Below are 19,238 nucleotides of genomic sequence, written 5' to 3' on the forward strand. Positions count from 1 at the left end.
CTTATATTTTTATATATGCACACATATTTTAATACTTTGATTTGAACAATAGATCGATTACATCCATGTATCTGTCTTTTTTATAAGCGAGTTATACCCTCACTAAATAATGGCATTTAAATGCACATACTGCCTCCGTCTCTTATTTAGCCTAAGCAGGACAAGAGATGAAGAAAAGCTGCAGTAGCAAGTGGACTTTTGTTTAAAATTGAAGAAAGAAAGAACCGAAGAAAGCAAGCCTTGGATTGCATCCCCCAGCCCCAGAAGACAGCGTTGTGTACAGCACACATTTTCATTAGCTTCAGGTACTAGGTGCTCATTTGCTAAAGAACAAAGTACACAGTGCCAAGGAACAGAAATTGAGCGCGAGAAAGTACTGCAGCCCACAAGTTGTGTAAATGATGACAGACAACTACAATTAAAAGTAGGTTTATCACAGAACTGATAAGAGTAAGCCCTGATGGCCCTTTAATAAGGTGCCAAGCTAGAGCATCAGTGCAAGAATGATGACTGGATGTCAATGGCACAGAAACCAGATGATGAGAACTGTCTTAACTGAGTGAGAAAGAGGGAGGGAAAAACCAACCAAACAAAAAAAAACCCTTCCATGTAACACTGTTGTTTCATTTGCTGGGGTGGGGGAGGTCTACTCATGTTGTACAAATGCTGGCTGGCAGCGCAGCGGTCTGTGGGGCCTGACATGCACATCAGGACTGATAAAAGCTATAATGTCTGGCAGGAGTCTGGGGCAGAGTCTGACGAGTGCTCAGCTGCCACATGACCACAGGGCTACCTAACCTCTCTGGCCCTCTGCCTGGGTGGCCGAGGAGGCAGACCCTCCTCTGGGAAGGGTTCAGCTCTCAGGCCGGTGCCTGCCTGAGGTACCGGCATGAGGAGCCTCTGCACCCTGGCTCTTTGGTCACCATGCTGAGGTGGCTGCACTTGCCAGGAGGGCAAGTCTGGCTCTACTGCCAGGATGGTTTTGAACTGTGCCCACTGGCTGTTTCTGTATTTCTATCCTTACGTTGCAGTTCTGTCCCTAACACTGAAACAGAGTGAGAAGAGGGCGCTTTGTGGTCTGATGGGAGTACAGACATAAGGGAACACAGCTTATGGGTACACATAGGTCAAAATCCTGCAGTCAGCTCTGCCAGTGTGATGGCGGGCAGCTGCACTAAGCTCTTGGCAGGGCTGAGGATATAGGGGTTTTTGCCCAGCTCAAAGGCTTCCTCTCTAGAGCACTTCTTTGTGCAGGATCCAAGAGCAAGCCATTTTCATATGGATTAATGCAGTTTTTGCCACTAGAAACAATAGCAAAACTTGCCAGACAACCGTGACTGGGCTTTCCAGCACTGGTCTAGTTCTTACGTGGTGTGGCTAGTAGTCACAGCTTGCACATGTGAATTTTATTGCACCAAAAAGTCTAAATCTTTTCTTTAGACTTATTGTCTTGTAATGATGGTTATTCTAATTACTACAATATATTGTTTCTACTTTGCTTTATCTGTGGTCTCTGTCATGTTCTCTGTGATTCCCCATATGGATTAAATATCCCCAATCTTGTTTTTTTTCTTTTCAGCAATCCAGTCCATGAAAGGCTGAGTATCTGTTAATTGGGGCACCTGTTCTCTAGAGGTTTTGCTGGCTTTGCTCAATATGAAAGATGATGACAATTAAGTTACCTTGGAGATACAGGAAACATTTTGGTGTATATTAGCTCATGATGACTTTAAAAAAAAAAAAAATAGTTTATAGTTATATAATTATTTTATCAGTTGGGGGGGCAGTTTCAGCTCTTAGGCTTCTGGCTTTTTAGTGATGCCAGTGGGAACTAGGTGTTCAAATCCCACCAAAGGCTAACTAACTCCCTCGGTACTAGCCAAGTCAATAATACACGCTGTAACCCCAAGGCAGGTTATAAACCCTGTTTTACGGCTACTTGGAAGGTGTCTTACAGCACTGTTGCTTTACCGCAGCTGATCAAATAGCACAAAGAATGAGACACTGCTGATGTGATTCTTTTTCTTTATTTGTGTACAAAGAGGCACTATTTGATTTGCTGTCATTTCCAAGTGCGGGCTAGACTTGTTATCTTACCACTGTCACCAGCAGATCTGTTACAGCAAAGTTGGCAGGATAACTGGAATGGCAAAATTAGCCCAGTATAAAATTTGTTCCCAAGTGGCTGCTGGCATGAAGCAAGATAACAGGTGTAAACAACAATGGACACATTTATAAAAGCTAAAATTTTAAAAACCTGTTAGTGACATGAAGATTTAATCCAGTCCATGAGCACTATCTACTTATGTTCCATTATCCTTCTGTTAAAAATATATGTGGTCAGTTTGAAAAGACAACACTGTGAGAGTTCTGTTTTGTGTTTTTCTTTAAATGTACCACAAAAAGCTGTTTATTAACATCCCCCTTCCCAAACCAATTACTCCAGTATCGTAACTGTACTGCAGAACACTGTTTGCAAGCAATTCATTAATTATGTGTCCAGCTGTATTTTTACATTCTGATTTTTCAGCCTGTCTTGCAGTAAACAAGTAGTGTAGACGCTTTGGCTTTTCTTGTTTTGGACAGTTAGTCGTAAAAAGTACATCCAGCCACAGCAATGATGGTGAGCATCCTGCAATTACACGTGCAAACAGTAAGTTGCAAAATGAGTCATAAGTAATAAAATATACTGTCATATAATGTTGAAGTGTACTGGACTAGAGTAACTTACTTGCTGCTGTAACCACAGGAACAGCGAAGGTCATCAAGCACTGGGAGGTGGATGAGTAGAGTCCAGCCAGAGGCGTGGCGGTTGAGGAAGAGCATCCCAATAGTTTTACAGCAGGAGCAATGACCCTTGCTTTGTTTCTGCAGGTAAGAAGGTTGTGCTGAAGCCAGAAGGGACTGTTCTGATTTACTACTGCTGGAGAAAAAATGTAACTGGATTGAACTGTGCAAGGTTACCGAGTAACAGTAGACTGCAATCCAGAACGTGTGGTGTTAGATGAGACAGAAGAAGGTTGAAAGGGCAACGGAAAACTTCTACCCAGCTAAAAACCATTCAGCATTTTTCTCTCTCTGTTAACGTTTCCTTGCTTATGATTTAACTTTGTACTGTTTCAAACGCCTCTTTTAAGATACAAGGCACAGCATTAGTTTAGGACAATGATCTCAACTGAGACCAAAAGAGGTGACGCTTTTTTGCTGTGGCCTTCAAGTAATGACCTTTTGCTCAATTACACCACAAGTTTCACGTATGCTCTTTCATCCTCTACTTATTACGGACCACATTAAAAAAGCCCCCTTTAGATTCAAAGTCTGATAAAGCATAGGCAATAGAAAAAGCTGGAGGTGTGTCTCGGTGAAAGCAAGCTGCTGTGGCTTGTACTCAAATGTTTCCTCAAGTGCTGCCCTCCCTCCCTAGCTTCCTCTATTGTCAGATATAGTAAAAGGCTATTTTCAGGGATATTCTATCTTTATGTATCTCTCTCACTTGAGATAACTTCCTAGAAGATCTAAAAAAAACAACTCGCAGGAATTTCAGAAAGCCAACAGGCTCTAGCTTTGTGCTGGAAAAAGAATTCCCTGGCAAGGAGGCAATAATGCCATAGTGCTATGGTGCAAATTTCCTGCAGGATTTTCATTCTACCTAGCCTTCTATTCTTTTTTCTGCCCTGGATTCTGGGCCGGAATGATGATTTATTTATTTATTTCACCTACTGGGCCCTTCTGCAACGTCTGGGAGCAGCTGACAGCACAGGAAAACACACCCCACTTCCTTTCCCCTCATAATTGCAGTTTATGAGAGCTCAGTGAAAAAAAGAGAATAGTATCTTACAAACCTTAAGTCCCACTACTGGGAACACAGCATACTGAAGTGATAAGCCTCGTCAAGGAAGTCTGCGGTTCCTGGTACAGAAGGGCATTAAAGCAGTGAAAGCTTTTTTGAGGCAACCTGGCCCAGAGCAGTTTGGGCTTGAAGGCAACAAGGGCTCTAAATCTTGGAGTCAGATTTTCTGAAGCGGGGCAACAAGTAGACCACATCTGCGTATGCATCTTAAGGAGGAGCGAAGCACAGGGAGGGAGCACGTCAGACATGACTACAGACTATGGCAGTACTAGCGCTTGTTAAAAGCCACCTTGTAATCAGCCATGACAGCAGTGACAGAAATGGAGTCCTGTAGCATCCCACGGTGGGTCTTGCTGATTGACGTTTGTTCAGCCTGTTCCTGCGTCATTTACAATGTTCGCTTTTTGTGGCTGTCTGTTCTGCATAAGCTGAACTGATGGTGGTAGGTGGGGAAGGTGGCCAGGTGGAGCAGAAAGGAAATGCAACAAAAATCTATTAAAGCTCCTACACACGGTCCAGCCTTGGGACATCTGACCCAGATTTGGCTCAGTGCAACTCTCTGTAATGAAAGTGGGGCTTCAGAAGGCAAATCACTGCTGTTACCTGAATGGATGCCGAATAATCTGCTACTGCCTTCTTGTGTGGTCAAACCTTATTTACCTCTCTAACCTCCAGAGTCTCATTCTATAACCATGGCATGGTGATGATGAAGACTGAAATCTCTCTCTTTTTACTTAGAGCAATGTGGGAGTTTCATGTATTTAGCTCAGGCTATTCCAGCCCTTTGGCAGTCTCAAGGTCATTTTGTAGGCCTGCATTCCTGCCATATTGCGTTAGGAACGTCTACGCCCAGACAAAAGGTAAAAGCCCATACATCCTTTATTTGAGCATTTCACAAATAAATTACAAGTTTCTTTGCAACCACGTCATAAATCAAAACGTTTATTTACACCTCAGAAACAGCAAGCAATTCAGCAACTAGGGCCCAAAGGAACTATTCACTGGAAAAGTAGCTGAATTAAGTATCTTTTAAAATCAAACAAAATATTTTCCTCCTTGCTTGAACCTTAAAAAAAGAAAGTCATTAAAAAAAAAAAAAATCTTGGTGGTAACTTAAGGAGACAGTTTGTTATGGGGCAAATATGATTTCGCAGGAGGGTTCTGTCTGAAATGGCAGTAACACCACAGCTGGTTTGTACTGAATTCCCCATCACAGTCCACCAGACGTGCTCTTATTGTACAGTCCCAGGCAGGGTGTGTATGCATGTGCATACACACAGTCTGTCTTTAGACTACATTCATTTTAAGCCCAAGTCATCGAATACAGTCATTTGCTGATGCAGAGGAGTGGTGTAATGTTCAAAGGGGTGGGTGAAGCTTTCCCAAATATGTGTCCCACTGAAAGCACAGTAATGCAGAATTCTGGCTATAAACCCTTCCCTTTCCACTACTGGTGACCTGCTGATAGATAGACAACTAAAAATGAGTTGGTAAACAATTATCCATATCTTTCTTCAAATGCTATAACTGTGTTAAGAGGGGACAGCTAAAGGTAGCATAAATACATGAGAGTTGGGATAAGCCTGGGTTTTAGTGTGTGGTTTTATTGGCCTTTTTTCTTTTCTTTAAATCAGACTGGTTTGGCATACATAACCCATGCTGTCCCTTAACTCATGTATTCATCCATAATTCATGGAATTAATTAAACTGCTTTTTCCAAGTCCCCATGTTGTATTAGTCTCCCTCCATCTGCATATATATTTTTTTATATATATATGTATGTGTATATCTCTATATATCTACATATATACACACACATAGCAATTGTGCAACTAGTAACTTTCCACTGAGAGTGTATCCATTTTATTTGGACAAATATAAATCAACCAGCATATCTTGATGTGAGGCAAGAGAACAGTGTAGTCAACAGGTTATGTGTTTTACATAGTAAAATAGTCAACTATATCTGCTTTAAATAGAATAGTTATAATGATAATTACTCATGTACTTTGCACGTTAATTCTAAAGATTATAGATCACAGAGTTAATTGAAAGAAAATGCTATTTTAGTTTTTTATCTTTTTGTTAGCATTGGACAGTGTATCTATCTCTCAGACAACAGAGTTTCTAGAGATGCAATAAAGGGAAGATAGGATCAAAGTTTTGCCTTAGACTTAGTGTTCTCAAGCTGCTGTGACTTTAATATAACTTATCTTATCTCGTGGGTTTTTTTTTTTTAATTAAAGAAGACATTATTAAATTCATACAGAATGAAACTTAGCCTTTAGACAAACAGCGATGTAAAATTATTTGCGTACAAAATTCTGCTATGTTTCAAGTGGCTGAGTGTATTAGTAGCAATTGAGAAGAAAATTGGCAGCTTTCTCAGTATTTCAGGCAGGAAGGTCTTTGCAAAGGAAAGACCAATGATGTAAAAGTTGTTAATATAACATATGTCTGTCTTTTTTGTAGTGATAAAACATTTAGGTAGGGCCCTACAAACTGATTGTAAAAGTCCATAATTTAATAAATGAGGTTTGTATTATAGCGATCCCTAACTTAAATGACTACCCAAGAGACCAGGACGCGTTATTTGACGACAGGCCACAGCCATTTCAAATGAAGGCTAAACCAAATTATGCTGGGTGCCTTAGAGACACATCATAGCGGTCGGCGAAGGAAGTGAGTCATCTGTGGGAGGCATCTAAGCTGTAGGTTTCTCTGTGTGTCACAGAAGACTGACTTTCGATAATACATAAGCACTCAATGATCCCGTGACAAATATTGCTGCTTTACTGTTCACAGCAGACCAGTAAAAGCAATATGTGGGGAGGTTTAGATGAAAAAATTCATCTAAATATGATTAACTGAATCTTAAACAATTCTAGTAATGGGGTTGCTCTTTGATTTACGCCAGTGTAAATGTGATGAGAACAGGGCTCAGAAAGTGTATTAGCCAGTGTTCCAATCCTACCTAATTTTCCTTGATACCCAGTAGGAAATTCAGCTCGTTTCCCTTTGTTTTCATCTTCAGACCTACAGTTACTGAACAAAATGTACATTAATAAATGCACATAGGCATATTGTAAAAGCACACACATGAGGTGTACAGATAAGGGTTCCATTAGCAAGAACACGCCAAATGAGACCTTTGTCTTGCTAATAAACTCCTCTCACTGATTAACTGCTATACCCAATTTGTGTTTTAACAGCAGATACTCTTTTCAAGTGAAATGATTTTTGCACAAGAAGTTTTATGCATGTTACAAAAATGAAAATCAACAAGTTCACTGCCTTTCTGATGCCAGACAGCATTGTATGTCTACAAACATAGACTGAAATAAACATTGTAGTGACCAAAATAGCTAGGTAGAAATAAGTGCTATGCTATAAAAACAGCAAGCTTGGCTGAACAAATGTTAAACATAATTAACTATAACAAAAATGACAACCAATTTTGTAACTTCTCTACTTTTTCATGATATTGTGGGAAAACTAATAAATTATTGTTGCTCCTTTGTTTCAGGAAATGGGCATCATTTTTTGAGCCAGAGCCGACAATCTTATTCAGGTAGGAAAACTCAGATTCTAATGTGGTTCCTCACTTGTATAACGCTACAGAAAGTGCCACAATCTCTTGTTAAATGGGGGTTGTTCTCAGGTACAGAGAGGGAGAAACATTAACATGGCAGCTTCATCTTCTCTTTGCATGCTTAGGTAGTCCAGTGATTAGCTCCGTCTGAAGCCTAGAGACACACATAAAGGCTGGGAGGCTTTAATCTAGGCGCAGAAATAAAGTGATAATGGTGAATGAAGGCTTTGATGCATCTTGATTCAGAGTTTCAGCCATGATACTGACCTCTCTACATGTCAAAAGGTTGCAGTATTATCCAAGAAGAAAGATCTCTTGTCCTTGGGCACAAAGTGGTAGAAAGAGTCTTCCCGTTGTTAGCGTAGTTCCAAGCAGAAGCGATTTTTTTCTTTGTTGCTCATTTTGGATGCCCTTGAAATGATCCACCAGCTGCTATGTAAGCCTTGGTTTAAATGAGAAAAGGGTGGCTTTATCTGGTACTTGATAGAAATGACATTAATGTCAATGGGTGTCTTTCCAGAGGTGGGTTTTGCTGGATAGAAAGAGGAAGAAAGCAAGTAGAAAAAGAGTACTTGTGGGCGAGGATATTAGGTTTTCTTTTATTCAAGATAGAGGTTTTATAGATCAAAGCATAGGGTGCAGTTTATCTTTGGGTGCATTTGGATGCATTCATTAGATATACATGTTGAAAATCCAGTGGTGTCACGCATTTGTTGATTTCTTTTCCTTTTGAAAAATTCACCTGAAAACTATTTTTTTTTTTTTTTAAATACATGATTGTTGATGATAAAGCAGCAGCATATGATTATTACAAGGCATGGGCAGAGAAAGAGAACTAGAAGCAGGCCCATGTTAATGTTTGAGATCAGGCACTTTCCTGCTTAAATGCCTGCAGCTGCCTAACAGCCCACTCTTGGAGCCCTTGCTCAACAGAAACTCCCACTAACCTCGAAGTACCACTTTGGTAATTGAAACACCTAGAGCGTGCTGCAAGAGAAACAAGGTCAGTGGGAGATTTTACTTGGTCAGGACTGCAGGAGTTAAGCTGGAAGAGAAAAACAGATTCCTGTCTGAAGGCAGCTTGTATCTTATATCAAGAAATCTACAATGTTAGGAAAGTTCACAACACAAACTAATTTTTCCTCTGTTGCTGTTGTTATTACTCCTTTTGATTAAAAAAAACCCCAAAAGACCTGTTTCATATTTGGTACAATACAGGAAGTCAAAGAAAAGCTATTGTACAGCAATTTTTAACCACCAACACACATTTAATATCTAGTGTAGCATTATGGAAAACTAAATGTATGTCTGGACTTTTTAATGCTTCCAAAAAGCTTTACTATTGAAACATATACATGGTGTGGAAGATATGCTCATAATCTCACTGTAGTAAAGACAACATACAGTATGACTCATAAGTACTGTAAAAATGCTAACTAAGGAATGCAGCTGCAAAGTTCTATTGCATAAGGAAGCTTTCTTGTTTAAACTTTAAATAAGCAAGTTTATTAAAATATTCTAAGACACTTACCTTACCCTAGTTACTGGCAAGCTCTAATAAAAGCCACAGTCTGTCACTAGTATACTTTTTGTGTTAATTTTATAAAAATTTGGTGTGAGCTTTGATGGATCATTTACAATTTATTAACAAGATGATCATCTTGATACAGTTAGAAGGGTTTTTTTAACCTTACATGCTCACAGAATAGAAAAGGATTCATATTCATATATAACGAACACCCTTTTTTTCCATGTCTGCAAACAAGTGTGGTAAGTTTACACACACAAAGAAATGCTCTTGTTACTCTTAACTGGAAACTGTGTGTACATGTGTGTGTGTATGTATATATATATTCAAAACTATATATATGTGTGTGAATGTATTTATAGAATAGGGTATCTGTTTTCCTCCTTGCGCTTAGGTATGTAATGACAGCTGCATAGAGGCTGAGAGAGAGACCAGAGCTTCTGAGAAATACTTTGCTTTTGCTGTTCTAATCAGCTTCTCGTATGCAGACTTCTACCTACTCAACTGTGTCTGCAGAGCTGATGAAAGACTGACTTACATTTTGTAAACTGCCCCAGCAAAAAATTATCTGCAGGAACATAAACGAAGCTGACTTTAGCCCCTTTAAAATCAGGCCCAGCACTCCCATTGCTGTAAATCGTGACCCATACAGTGCCGGTCGCAGCTGGCTGCTTCCTGCTTTCTCGCAAATCAGCGCTCTGCAGAACCTCCCAGCGCTGCTCCCGCTGAAATGGGGAGCGAAGGGCTGTGCTCCTGCTGGATTGTAAATTCTGCTTGGGGCACAAGGAAAGCAGTTCAGATCAGAAACAAGCCAGGGGGACTTGCATTTCTTGTTTGCTGAACCTGAGGTACAAAAGTGACACTGCAGAGCCCTGGGCCTGCTTTATTTGGTGTCAACAAAGTGGCTGTTGTAGTGGTATGATTGCAATAGGCTCTCTCCTTCTGGCCACACTATAAACAGCAAATACAGTAGGTTTAGCCATGGTAGAATAGTTACAATTCATCTGTGGCTGTATTATTCTGCTTTGTCCCTTGCACACTCCAGATGAATATTTTATAAAAGCTAAACCTGTCCTATAACTCTTCTCTCTATATAAATATATATACATACACTCATACATATACAAATACTAACCCACAGACAAAATATTTTCTGAACAGTTGAATAGCAACAAGTCAACAGATAGAAAAAAAATGGAGTCAATCTGTTTTCTGCTCCCCCAAGGTCCAGTTTAGATGTCATGGTCTTTTAACATTCAGAGAAAATTCGCATAAACCTTGCGTCTTGCAAGAGGAATCCATTAATAAACAGAGGTTAGGGTAGCGGCTGTCAAACACCAATGTATAATCGGACAGATTAAGTGAGGTTGCAAATTAAACTGAATCTGGAGCAACTGAGGCCTAGTAGTGAGGAACAGTAACTGTAAACTGCAATCTTCATAGCTGATGTTTTCTTTTTTCTCGTTGCCATGGCAACTCGGTAGGACAGCTTCAAATGTCAGGAGTTCTTACAGACCTAAACGATGGGAAATGCGTGTGATTATTACTACGCAGATCACAATATCTTTTAACGTTTTGGTTTTTTCCCCAATCACACTGATTGAGTGTGTGCACATTTGTCAGTAATTAAATATAAATTATCCAGGTTCAGAAGCAATTATTTGTGAAGACAGAAATCTCCAAGAGGAAACCCCAAAATGTCACCTGGGGCATTCAGACCTTTGTAGTGCAATTCAGGAAGATGTAGTGCGGAGGTCTGAGTGTAAATCTCAAGCCAGGACCTGACTCTCTCCATTTGACACCTTGATCGTTTATGTTAGTGCAAGAGTGCAAGTAAAATGCCAGTGAGTCACTCCCTTGCGTGCACACACACTGACAAGCAAAGAGCAAACAAACAATATCTTTTTAAAGATGACATGATTATAGTGCCTTATAGTTTGTGAATATACGAGGGAATAAAAGAGCTGGCATATCATATTAATGTTGCTACAGAAATAAAATTTTATGTGGACAAACTTTTTTTTAATAAAGTGAAGGTGGCACAACTTGAATAATTTTACCCATTCTAGATGGGCACCCTGATAATACAAAGGTAGTAAGGAAATTCAGAAAAAGAGAGATCAGGAGCAAATGTAACATTAGCTGTAGCTAATGGGTCACTTTCCTCCAGTTTCACTTGGACACTAGTAAATCGCAAATATTCAGCTTCACAATAAAAACACATAAGAATAGTAAGAATAAAATTAGCAAAACATACAGCTAAGTTTGATCTGGCTCCTCTCAAGCAAATACAACTTCTGACCTTACAGTGTTGGTTTACTGGTTGTGCTGGTTTTGGCTGGGGTAGAGTTAATTTTCTTCCCAGTAGCTGGTATGGGGCTGTGTTTTGGATTTGGGCTGGAAACAGTGTTGATAACACAGGGATGTTTTCGTTACTGCTGAGCAGTGCTGACACAGGGTCAAGGCCTTTTCTGCTCCTCACCCCACCCCACCAGCGAGCAGGCTGGGGGGGCACAAGGAGTTGGGAGGGGACACAGCCAGGACAGCTGACCCCAACTGACCCAAGGGATATCCCACACCACATGACGTCATGCTCAGCATATAAAGCTGGGGGAAGGAGGAGGAAAGGGGGGACGTTTGGAGTGATGGCGTTTGTCTTCCCAAGTCACCGTTACGCGTGATGGAGCCCTGCTTTCCTGGAGATGGCTGAACACCTGCCTGCCCATGGGAAGGAGTGAATGGATTCCTTGTTTTGCTTTGCTTGCGTGCGCGGCTTTTGCTTTCCCTATTAAACTGTCTTTGTCTCAACCCACGAGTTTCCTCACTTTTCCCCTTCTGATTCTCTCCCCCATCCTGCCGGGGGAGGGAGCGAGTGAGCAGCTGTGTGGGGTTTAGCTGCCTACCGGGGTTAAACCACAACAGTGCATTGAAGGATTCATGCTTTCTACCCTGGGAGGAGACAACTGCTGTATCAAAACACAAAAATGCAAGTCAAACATACACATCAAAACTCACAAACACTCAGGAAATGTTTGTCTTACATATATCGCATTTGTACATTTAAATGATGCAATACCAATAGTTTTGTCACAATCACAGACAGGTGCAGTATAAACAGTAACATAATGGTCATTATTACATGCTGGCTTGTGCTCTCTACTAATTTTTAATTATCTGCTTTTCTTTTTTGGGCAGATCAAGTTTAATATATTATTGATAAGGCTATTTTACTTTATGTGTTTATTTCTTGTTATTATCTTGGTATTATCTGAATTGACTTCAATTTTAAATTCTTCTAGCTAGGGGCCTGTTCAGATGGGCTATGCAGCAAGGCAGGCACCCAGATAGCACGCAACAGCCTGTCCTTTCCCCTGCAGCACGACCTCCGTTCTGTTAAACAAAGGTAAGTAAAGCAAATTAAGCAAGCATAAGGATCCATAGAGGGACTGATGGATGAGACTCACTGAAGTGAGAATATCACTGAGATTTCCAAATAAGATAAAATCTGGAATTGCTTGGCATGTGGATTTTTAGCATGCTGTTTAAAGAAAAGGTCTGGCCACAACATTAGGATCCAGACTTACGTATAGGAAATTTGTGATCATGACTGCCAAAGCTTGGATTAGGGATTCCAGCTAGGACTAAATTCTCATAAACAACTTGATCTCCTGAGGTAGTGAAAAGCAAGAGTTCAGGAGACTGATCTCACAGACTGTCTGAAAAATAGCATTTCTAGATTGCAATGAAGCTTAGTATCATTAAAGGCCATTTGTTCAATCCTGACTCAAAGGAAGTAATACTAGCTTTTGAATTGGCAAAGCTGCTCTGAATCTTTAGGACGTCCCTGGAGGTCTTCCTGCTAAGGACAGGCACTTGTATATGATGAATGAATAGCAGCTGTAGCACTGAATTTCTGTACAATCTATAGGCTGAAACTTCACCGGAGGAATCTGGCAGCACAAAATTTATAAATATCACACAAATTCAAGCAGCTAGTGACTGCTTCACCAACAGCTTGCAAATAAAGGGCAATATGCGTTGATTCTCCCTGTTACCCCACCTGCCTCTTCAAGCACCACCCCAGCTCTTCTCCCTTTCATCTCAAAGCTCTGCAGTCCCTGCCTAGGCTTTCTTTCTACTGAAATTGCTTCTCAACTTCATCCTTTCTGACCTATCAGCTGCCTTCAACCCATTTAATCACATGCCTGGAAATCTGATGCTTCCCTCGGCTCCTGTGACTCCTCCTGTCATTTTACTATGATTTCCTCTAATCACTTTTCCAGCATGTCTTTCTGCCTCATTTCCTCCATCCCAGGTTTCTGGGGGAACCTTTTTCCCCCCCACTTTAATTTCTTCCCCTTCTCTGTGACACCATTCACACACGTTCAGCAATCACTTCAGTGCTGACAGTTCAGAGATCTTACTCTCTTTAGCTGCTTTTCCACATGTCGACCTCTAGCTCTGATACCTTTTCGATGTTTAGCTGACAGCTCTGCACAGCTAAAACTGAGCTCTTAAATCTTTCCCCTAAAGCACTCCCTTCTAGTTCTTCCTTTGATTGCTCAGGACAACACTATCATCCTGCCTCCTATTCAAGCCTAAAACCAGAAACAAACTGGAGAAGGTTTTTGTCACGGAATCTCCTTTCTAGGTCTGTATATTTAGGTTATGTCTTAATCTAGAAGATTCTTTTTCACATATCATCCCAAAGGGCTTTTTCTAGCCATTCAAACAGCTAAATCTACCCAGGGTCTCCCCAGTTAGCAGTTTTGCAACATCTTTTCACAGCCCTTGACAAATTCAAGCTACTGTGCTCATATGCTGCCAGTCTTTTGCCGTACGGAGCACCTTCCTAGTCTGCCACTTTGACAAAACCTCTGTTACTCTGACTCCTTCACGGCCTCTTCCCTACTGCACATATTTTCCTGGATTATCCCTACATGACCTGTTTTTCCTCTCGTTCATAGCCCATGATGGCAGCTTTCATTGGCATGTTTGCAAAGAAACCTGTCTGGGCTTTTTCCCGGGCTTTCCCATGTAATAGGAGCTCCCTGCAAGCATCCATACAATGCTGTCTCCTTAACAGCTGCTTTTGCTGACACATCTACAAAAACCTTGGCATTGGCAAAGGGTGCCAAGACTACTATGCTCAGCCCTTTCACCAGTCTTAACTGAAGTCGCATTAGAAAATCATCTTATTCTACACATTGTCTGGAAGGGTAGTATATACCCCTCTGCTCGTTAATGATGACTTGACCCTTTTGTAAAGCTGGATTGCTAAAGGAGTAGGTTTTGGCTTTTAAAATCAGATTCAACATGCAAAATTTATGGGCTGTAAAATTTCAGTAGATAATAATTTTTGGTAGTTCCAGTAAGAATATTCAAGATCAAATCTGTCTTCGTTCTTTCTATTGCACAGAAAGTTGATAAAAAATTGCTTATGTCCAATAGAGAAGTTAGTCTAACTTTTAGTTTCTGTGGTTAATATCAAAGTTTATCCGTTACAAATTTACTTTGTAAAAATATTCTGATATAGTCATATAAGGTATAATTGGACAAGTATTCTGGCCAGTAACACCCCTAATACAAAATCTACAGAAACCAAGAACAACCAAAGTATTGTGCAGAAAACTCAATGATGAATGTAAGCAGACAGAGCTACTGAAATCAACAGAGCTGTTCTATTATAAATTCTTCAGGGAACTGATAAGCATGTGGTCCATATTTAAAATCTCTCTGTTCTCCTAGCTGGATTTCCAATGTTCATTATTGTTTTCTGTATAGGAATTGTAGTTTTCTTGTTTGTTTGTTTTTTCTTTATTCTCCCCATAAAGAAGGACCAAATGAAAGTTCCAGAAATACATACACACTGCCAAATTATTAGGGTCTACTTATTTGAGTCCCATCTCTAAACAGCTAACCTAAAGACTACTGACTTCTAATGTTCATCCACCGACTTCAATGGGGTTGTGTTGATGGTTTGGGTTTTTTTGACCCATTCTTATGTACTTTATGTCACACACAATTTAAAGTTTGCAGCTGGCAACAGCACATAAAAGATATTAGTATTTAAGGAATACTGTGAGCATAAAATGTGCAAATAATGTGTGCAGGGAGCACATTCGCTGATCCATGCTAACTATCTCTTTTAGGAACTTAATGCCCTGGTAAACCTGTGCCTGGCAGGTTTAGATCTGTACACTAATGATCATTATGCCTAGTAATTATTTTATTTTCCTTGTATCGGCTGCTAAGAACAACACTGTCTCTATAGCTGGTGTCAGCACTCAAGAATTATCACACACCATGTGTTGTTTTAAATGTGATTTCTGTCTGCCTACAAGAAGTAATTTGCTGCATATGGCTGCAGGCATGAAAGCCACAAAGGCAGTGTGTGCATCGTTGTTCTTACATCATCACCCCCCACCTTTCCCTTAAGGTATCTGGGGAATGCACTAGCAGCATAAAGCTAGCGTAGCTATATATAACTTTTTTCTCCAGAAATCACTCTCACCGAGGTCTCTAATGTGATCTTCACCGTTTTTATCTCACAGTTCTCCTCTGCCCTACCTCTTCAACACCCAAGAGAAACATTCAGCCACATTCCTTTTAAGATAGCAAATAGTCAAATAGTGAGATAACAGTGAAATAGGCAGGGTTATTTTTGTGTGCTTGCTGTCTGAATTATTACTATTATGGTTAATGGGTCTCAGATAAGAAAGCACAGCTTGTTATCATAAACAGATGGTGTCTGTTGGCATTAGTACTTTGGCGTTGGAAGATGATGTTTGCTTTTGCTGGTCAAGAAAACTGACAAACATTGTACATGTTTAGCTGGATGTAGTGAACTAATAGCATGGAGTGTAATAATGCTATAGAAATACAGGTCTAAGTATGCAGTTAGGGTAGGGAGACTCATGATGTAGAATCTTAAATGGAACAAACCCCCCTTTCTATTCCCACTAAAGATATTGACTGTATTTGGAAGGTCAGAAGAGTTGTTGATGTTGGTGGCAAACTCCACAGGACAGATCTGAATTGTCATCTAGTCATGGGGTTTTGGACGCTGAACTGGTTCGGAAAAGGAGCAAGCCACCTAATACAGACTAAGTGTTTATAATATTGACGTCTTCAATGACTACAGCTACCTGTCTATTTCACAATGGGCTAATTTAAGGTTTATGCCTTATGCTGATCCACATGATAGAAGAAAATGGAGAAAAAAAAATGCACATAACTCTTTAAGACAAAGATTTCATAACGCCCCATCCTAGGAAAAAGGCAACTGGTAGCACGTAACCTCATTCACTATGGTTCAGGTTGCCAAGAGCTCATATTCCAGCAGAACCCTTCTAATCAGCCAATAAACAATCTTGTTTGCAAAATGACTTTTTCTGATCTCAGAAAATGCTTTGGCATTTCCCAGGCACTCTAGCTTTCCCTGTTGCAGCCTTAGCTTTCTCTGAACATATTTACATATTAGTGACTCAATTCCCTGCTTATTTTAAAGAAACAGGTTTAAACTGAGTAATTCAAAGCCTTTGAAAGGTGTGTTCCTTATGAGACCAAACTCAGCCTCCATTACACAGACTATGCTTCCTACATTGCAGGAATGTAAATGTAAAATCTCACAAAAATTAAAGGCATTTAAGTTTCATGCTGACCCTCTGTACAGGAATGAACTTTACCCAAGATACATTCATCTTCCAATTCCCATTTAACACAGAGAAGAGAGTTAACACAGCTGGAGTTTGGAGTTCAACTCATTCATGCTCCATTTCTTTCAGATTCCTTTCAATTACCCTCTCATCAGAAATATTACATTAATCTTTGCATAATTAAAAGTCTACATTACATCATGGACTTTATCGAAACCTCAGTAATGTTAAAGAGGTAATGTGAAAATGGTAGAGATCAGAACCATGTTTCTGATTAGGCAGCTAATCAACATCCAGGTACTTCTTTCCTGGATTTACCATCTATAAAAGGACGTTAATTAGATATGCAGTTATTAGTTTAGCCTTCACGTAGAACTTAGAAAAACATAAATGGTTTTCATGTACATCACTGGTTGATTTGTCATGGGTAGTTTTCAATTCCAAGAGCATCACAGTGTTTGCACCATATGCCTATAAATTATAATATTTTGCACTTTTGTGTCAAATAATCATTTGATAACTATGCTCTTCTGTGACCTCATCAGTGGTCCAAAGCACCGTCTAGGCTTTGCTGCAAGTGCAAAAATCTAGTGGTCCCTGGTTTTTGACCACCCTGGTATATATTCTCAAAAAAAGAAGGGAATCTTTTCACCCCAAATCTCACTGAATTTGAAAGACTGAAACAGCTATCCCCCAGACAGATACCGTGTGTCCTTATTCCTGCAATTAAGAAATTCTGTTTTAGTGTCAGGAATAGCAGGTAGGTATGCTTGTGACTACAGCAAATTAGTGATCTCAATGAACAGTAATACACTGTGGAAAAGTTTATAAGGAAGAGAGAAGTAAATGAGCTTATCCCGAAAATTTGCAGCTTATAACATCATATATAATTTGTTTCCCATTTATGTGAGGAAATAATTTCGAAGTTCTTAATGATAGGAAAAACACAGTATGCACTAGTACTGTGTTTGTGAAATGAGTGTCTCATAATTCTACTCAAAGCTCCGGTAGGCTCTCATATATCAATGTCAATATTTAACTTTAGGAGCTAAAATGCCGGCACGTGCTATGCAATTGGCCAAAATTGGCAAGACAGTGGAGAGAATCAGCTTGCACAGGGGAATAAGTTGCTCAGGCTGAAGTCATTTTCAAAGGGTATCAGTTTGACACCAGCAGATGATATTTCCAAGAGTGTCTCACACTGCTAACTTATTTATTAGAAGACTACACTGGCAGGTCTGAAACAGTGCTGATTTACACCAAAGTGCTCTTACGCTTCTGACTCCTGGCAAGGGCCTTGCTCACTGCTGAATCCTTGTTTCTGTTTCACCTCTTCCTTGTCACGTACCCACATACACTCACTATGTAATGGGCTGTTCTTATGACGTGCAAAACGTATGAGCATGTAAGAAGCACCACCTGAGAGAAAAGTTCCTCAGATCAACGAAAAGATTCGCTATGTTTGCTTAGAACTTCAGAAACATGTACTACCCAATCCAGCGCAGTGCTACATTTATCTAATAAAGCCTCTTCTAATAAAGTTCCTGTTCGCTAGGGATATGAAATATCTTACTGGGGGGGTGGTGGTTTCTAGGGTAAAGCAGCTAAGATGTCCTAGATTATTATTTTTCTTAATTGATATGAATTTCAGCTGGGTACTTTGCTAAAGCAATGTCACCTTCATTTGACCAATAGGAAATAAATGCTTCCTTTCTTTTCCAGTTCTTTCAAAACAAAACAATTGCAGAGGTGACTGCCTGCAGTCTGGAAGTATATTTTCTCATGCTCTAATCTGAAAAATTTAGCTGAACAGTTGAAAATATTCAGCAAGTGAAAAGAATAAGTACAGTTTTGAAATAGTAGCATTGAACAAGTCTCCTAAATTTTTGTATTTGTGCTGAAAATGAAATGCATCAAATGTAACAGCTAGCCAACCTTTTAAAGCAATGTATAACCGCTTAAGCAGTCAGATCTCATCTTCCACAGCAGTACAGCTTAGTTTATTATCAGTTTTTAGTAAGTAGAACATGAACATAAGTAGTCCAGACACATTCAGATCTGTAGGTATACACTAATCCCAGCTTGAAATACTAAAAGAATTGTCTGAAAAAACCCTTATTAAGCAAGAATAAAAATGAGAGGAAAGTATTATGCTTAGATGCCATGGAAAAGGAGAAATCAAATTAGAAAATTGCCAGGTTTGGCTATGTTGATATAACCTGACTATTTCAAAATTTTTCAAGAACTCGTAGGCGTGACAGCTTACATAAGTACTAACCAGCAACACATACAAATTAAGCGTACGGGTGAAGTAAGGCTTTAAGACGTAGTCCGAAATACTCCAAACATCAATGGCATTTTAAAGGACTTCATAAGTATCAGCTGTCTGGTAGAGAAGCAAAAGCAACATCATCTAACCTTTAGGCACAACAAATCTCCCCCATTCATCTTTAATATCTCATATCAGATCTAAAGCTGAATAGCAAGCTGTCTGCATGGAGAGAACATTTTGAGGTGTTCGGATGTTAGAGAGTGGGGAAATATCCGAGGACAGAGACAGTTAAAAGAAACAAAAATCCCATGGTGTATAGTGGCCATTAACGACAGAAA

General features: G+C 39.8%; 1 protein-coding gene across 1 annotated transcript in view; it reads right to left on the reverse strand.

Moving 5' to 3' along the window:
- Window positions 1-4,711: 4,711 nt before the first annotated feature.
- Window positions 4,712-19,238, reverse strand: part of CDH13 (cadherin 13) — a 525,814-nt gene continuing 511,287 nt past the window's right edge. The window contains exon 14 of the mRNA XM_076349047.1: window positions 4,712-10,486. Within this exon, the coding sequence (XP_076205162.1) occupies window positions 10,479-10,486 (8 nt within the window). The 3' untranslated portion in view covers window positions 4,712-10,478. The remainder of the gene's footprint in view (window positions 10,487-19,238) is intronic.

The sequence above is a fragment of the Aptenodytes patagonicus genome, chromosome 11 (assembly GCF_965638725.1).
Source record: "Aptenodytes patagonicus chromosome 11, bAptPat1.pri.cur, whole genome shotgun sequence".
NCBI lineage: Eukaryota > Metazoa > Chordata > Aves > Sphenisciformes > Spheniscidae > Aptenodytes > Aptenodytes patagonicus.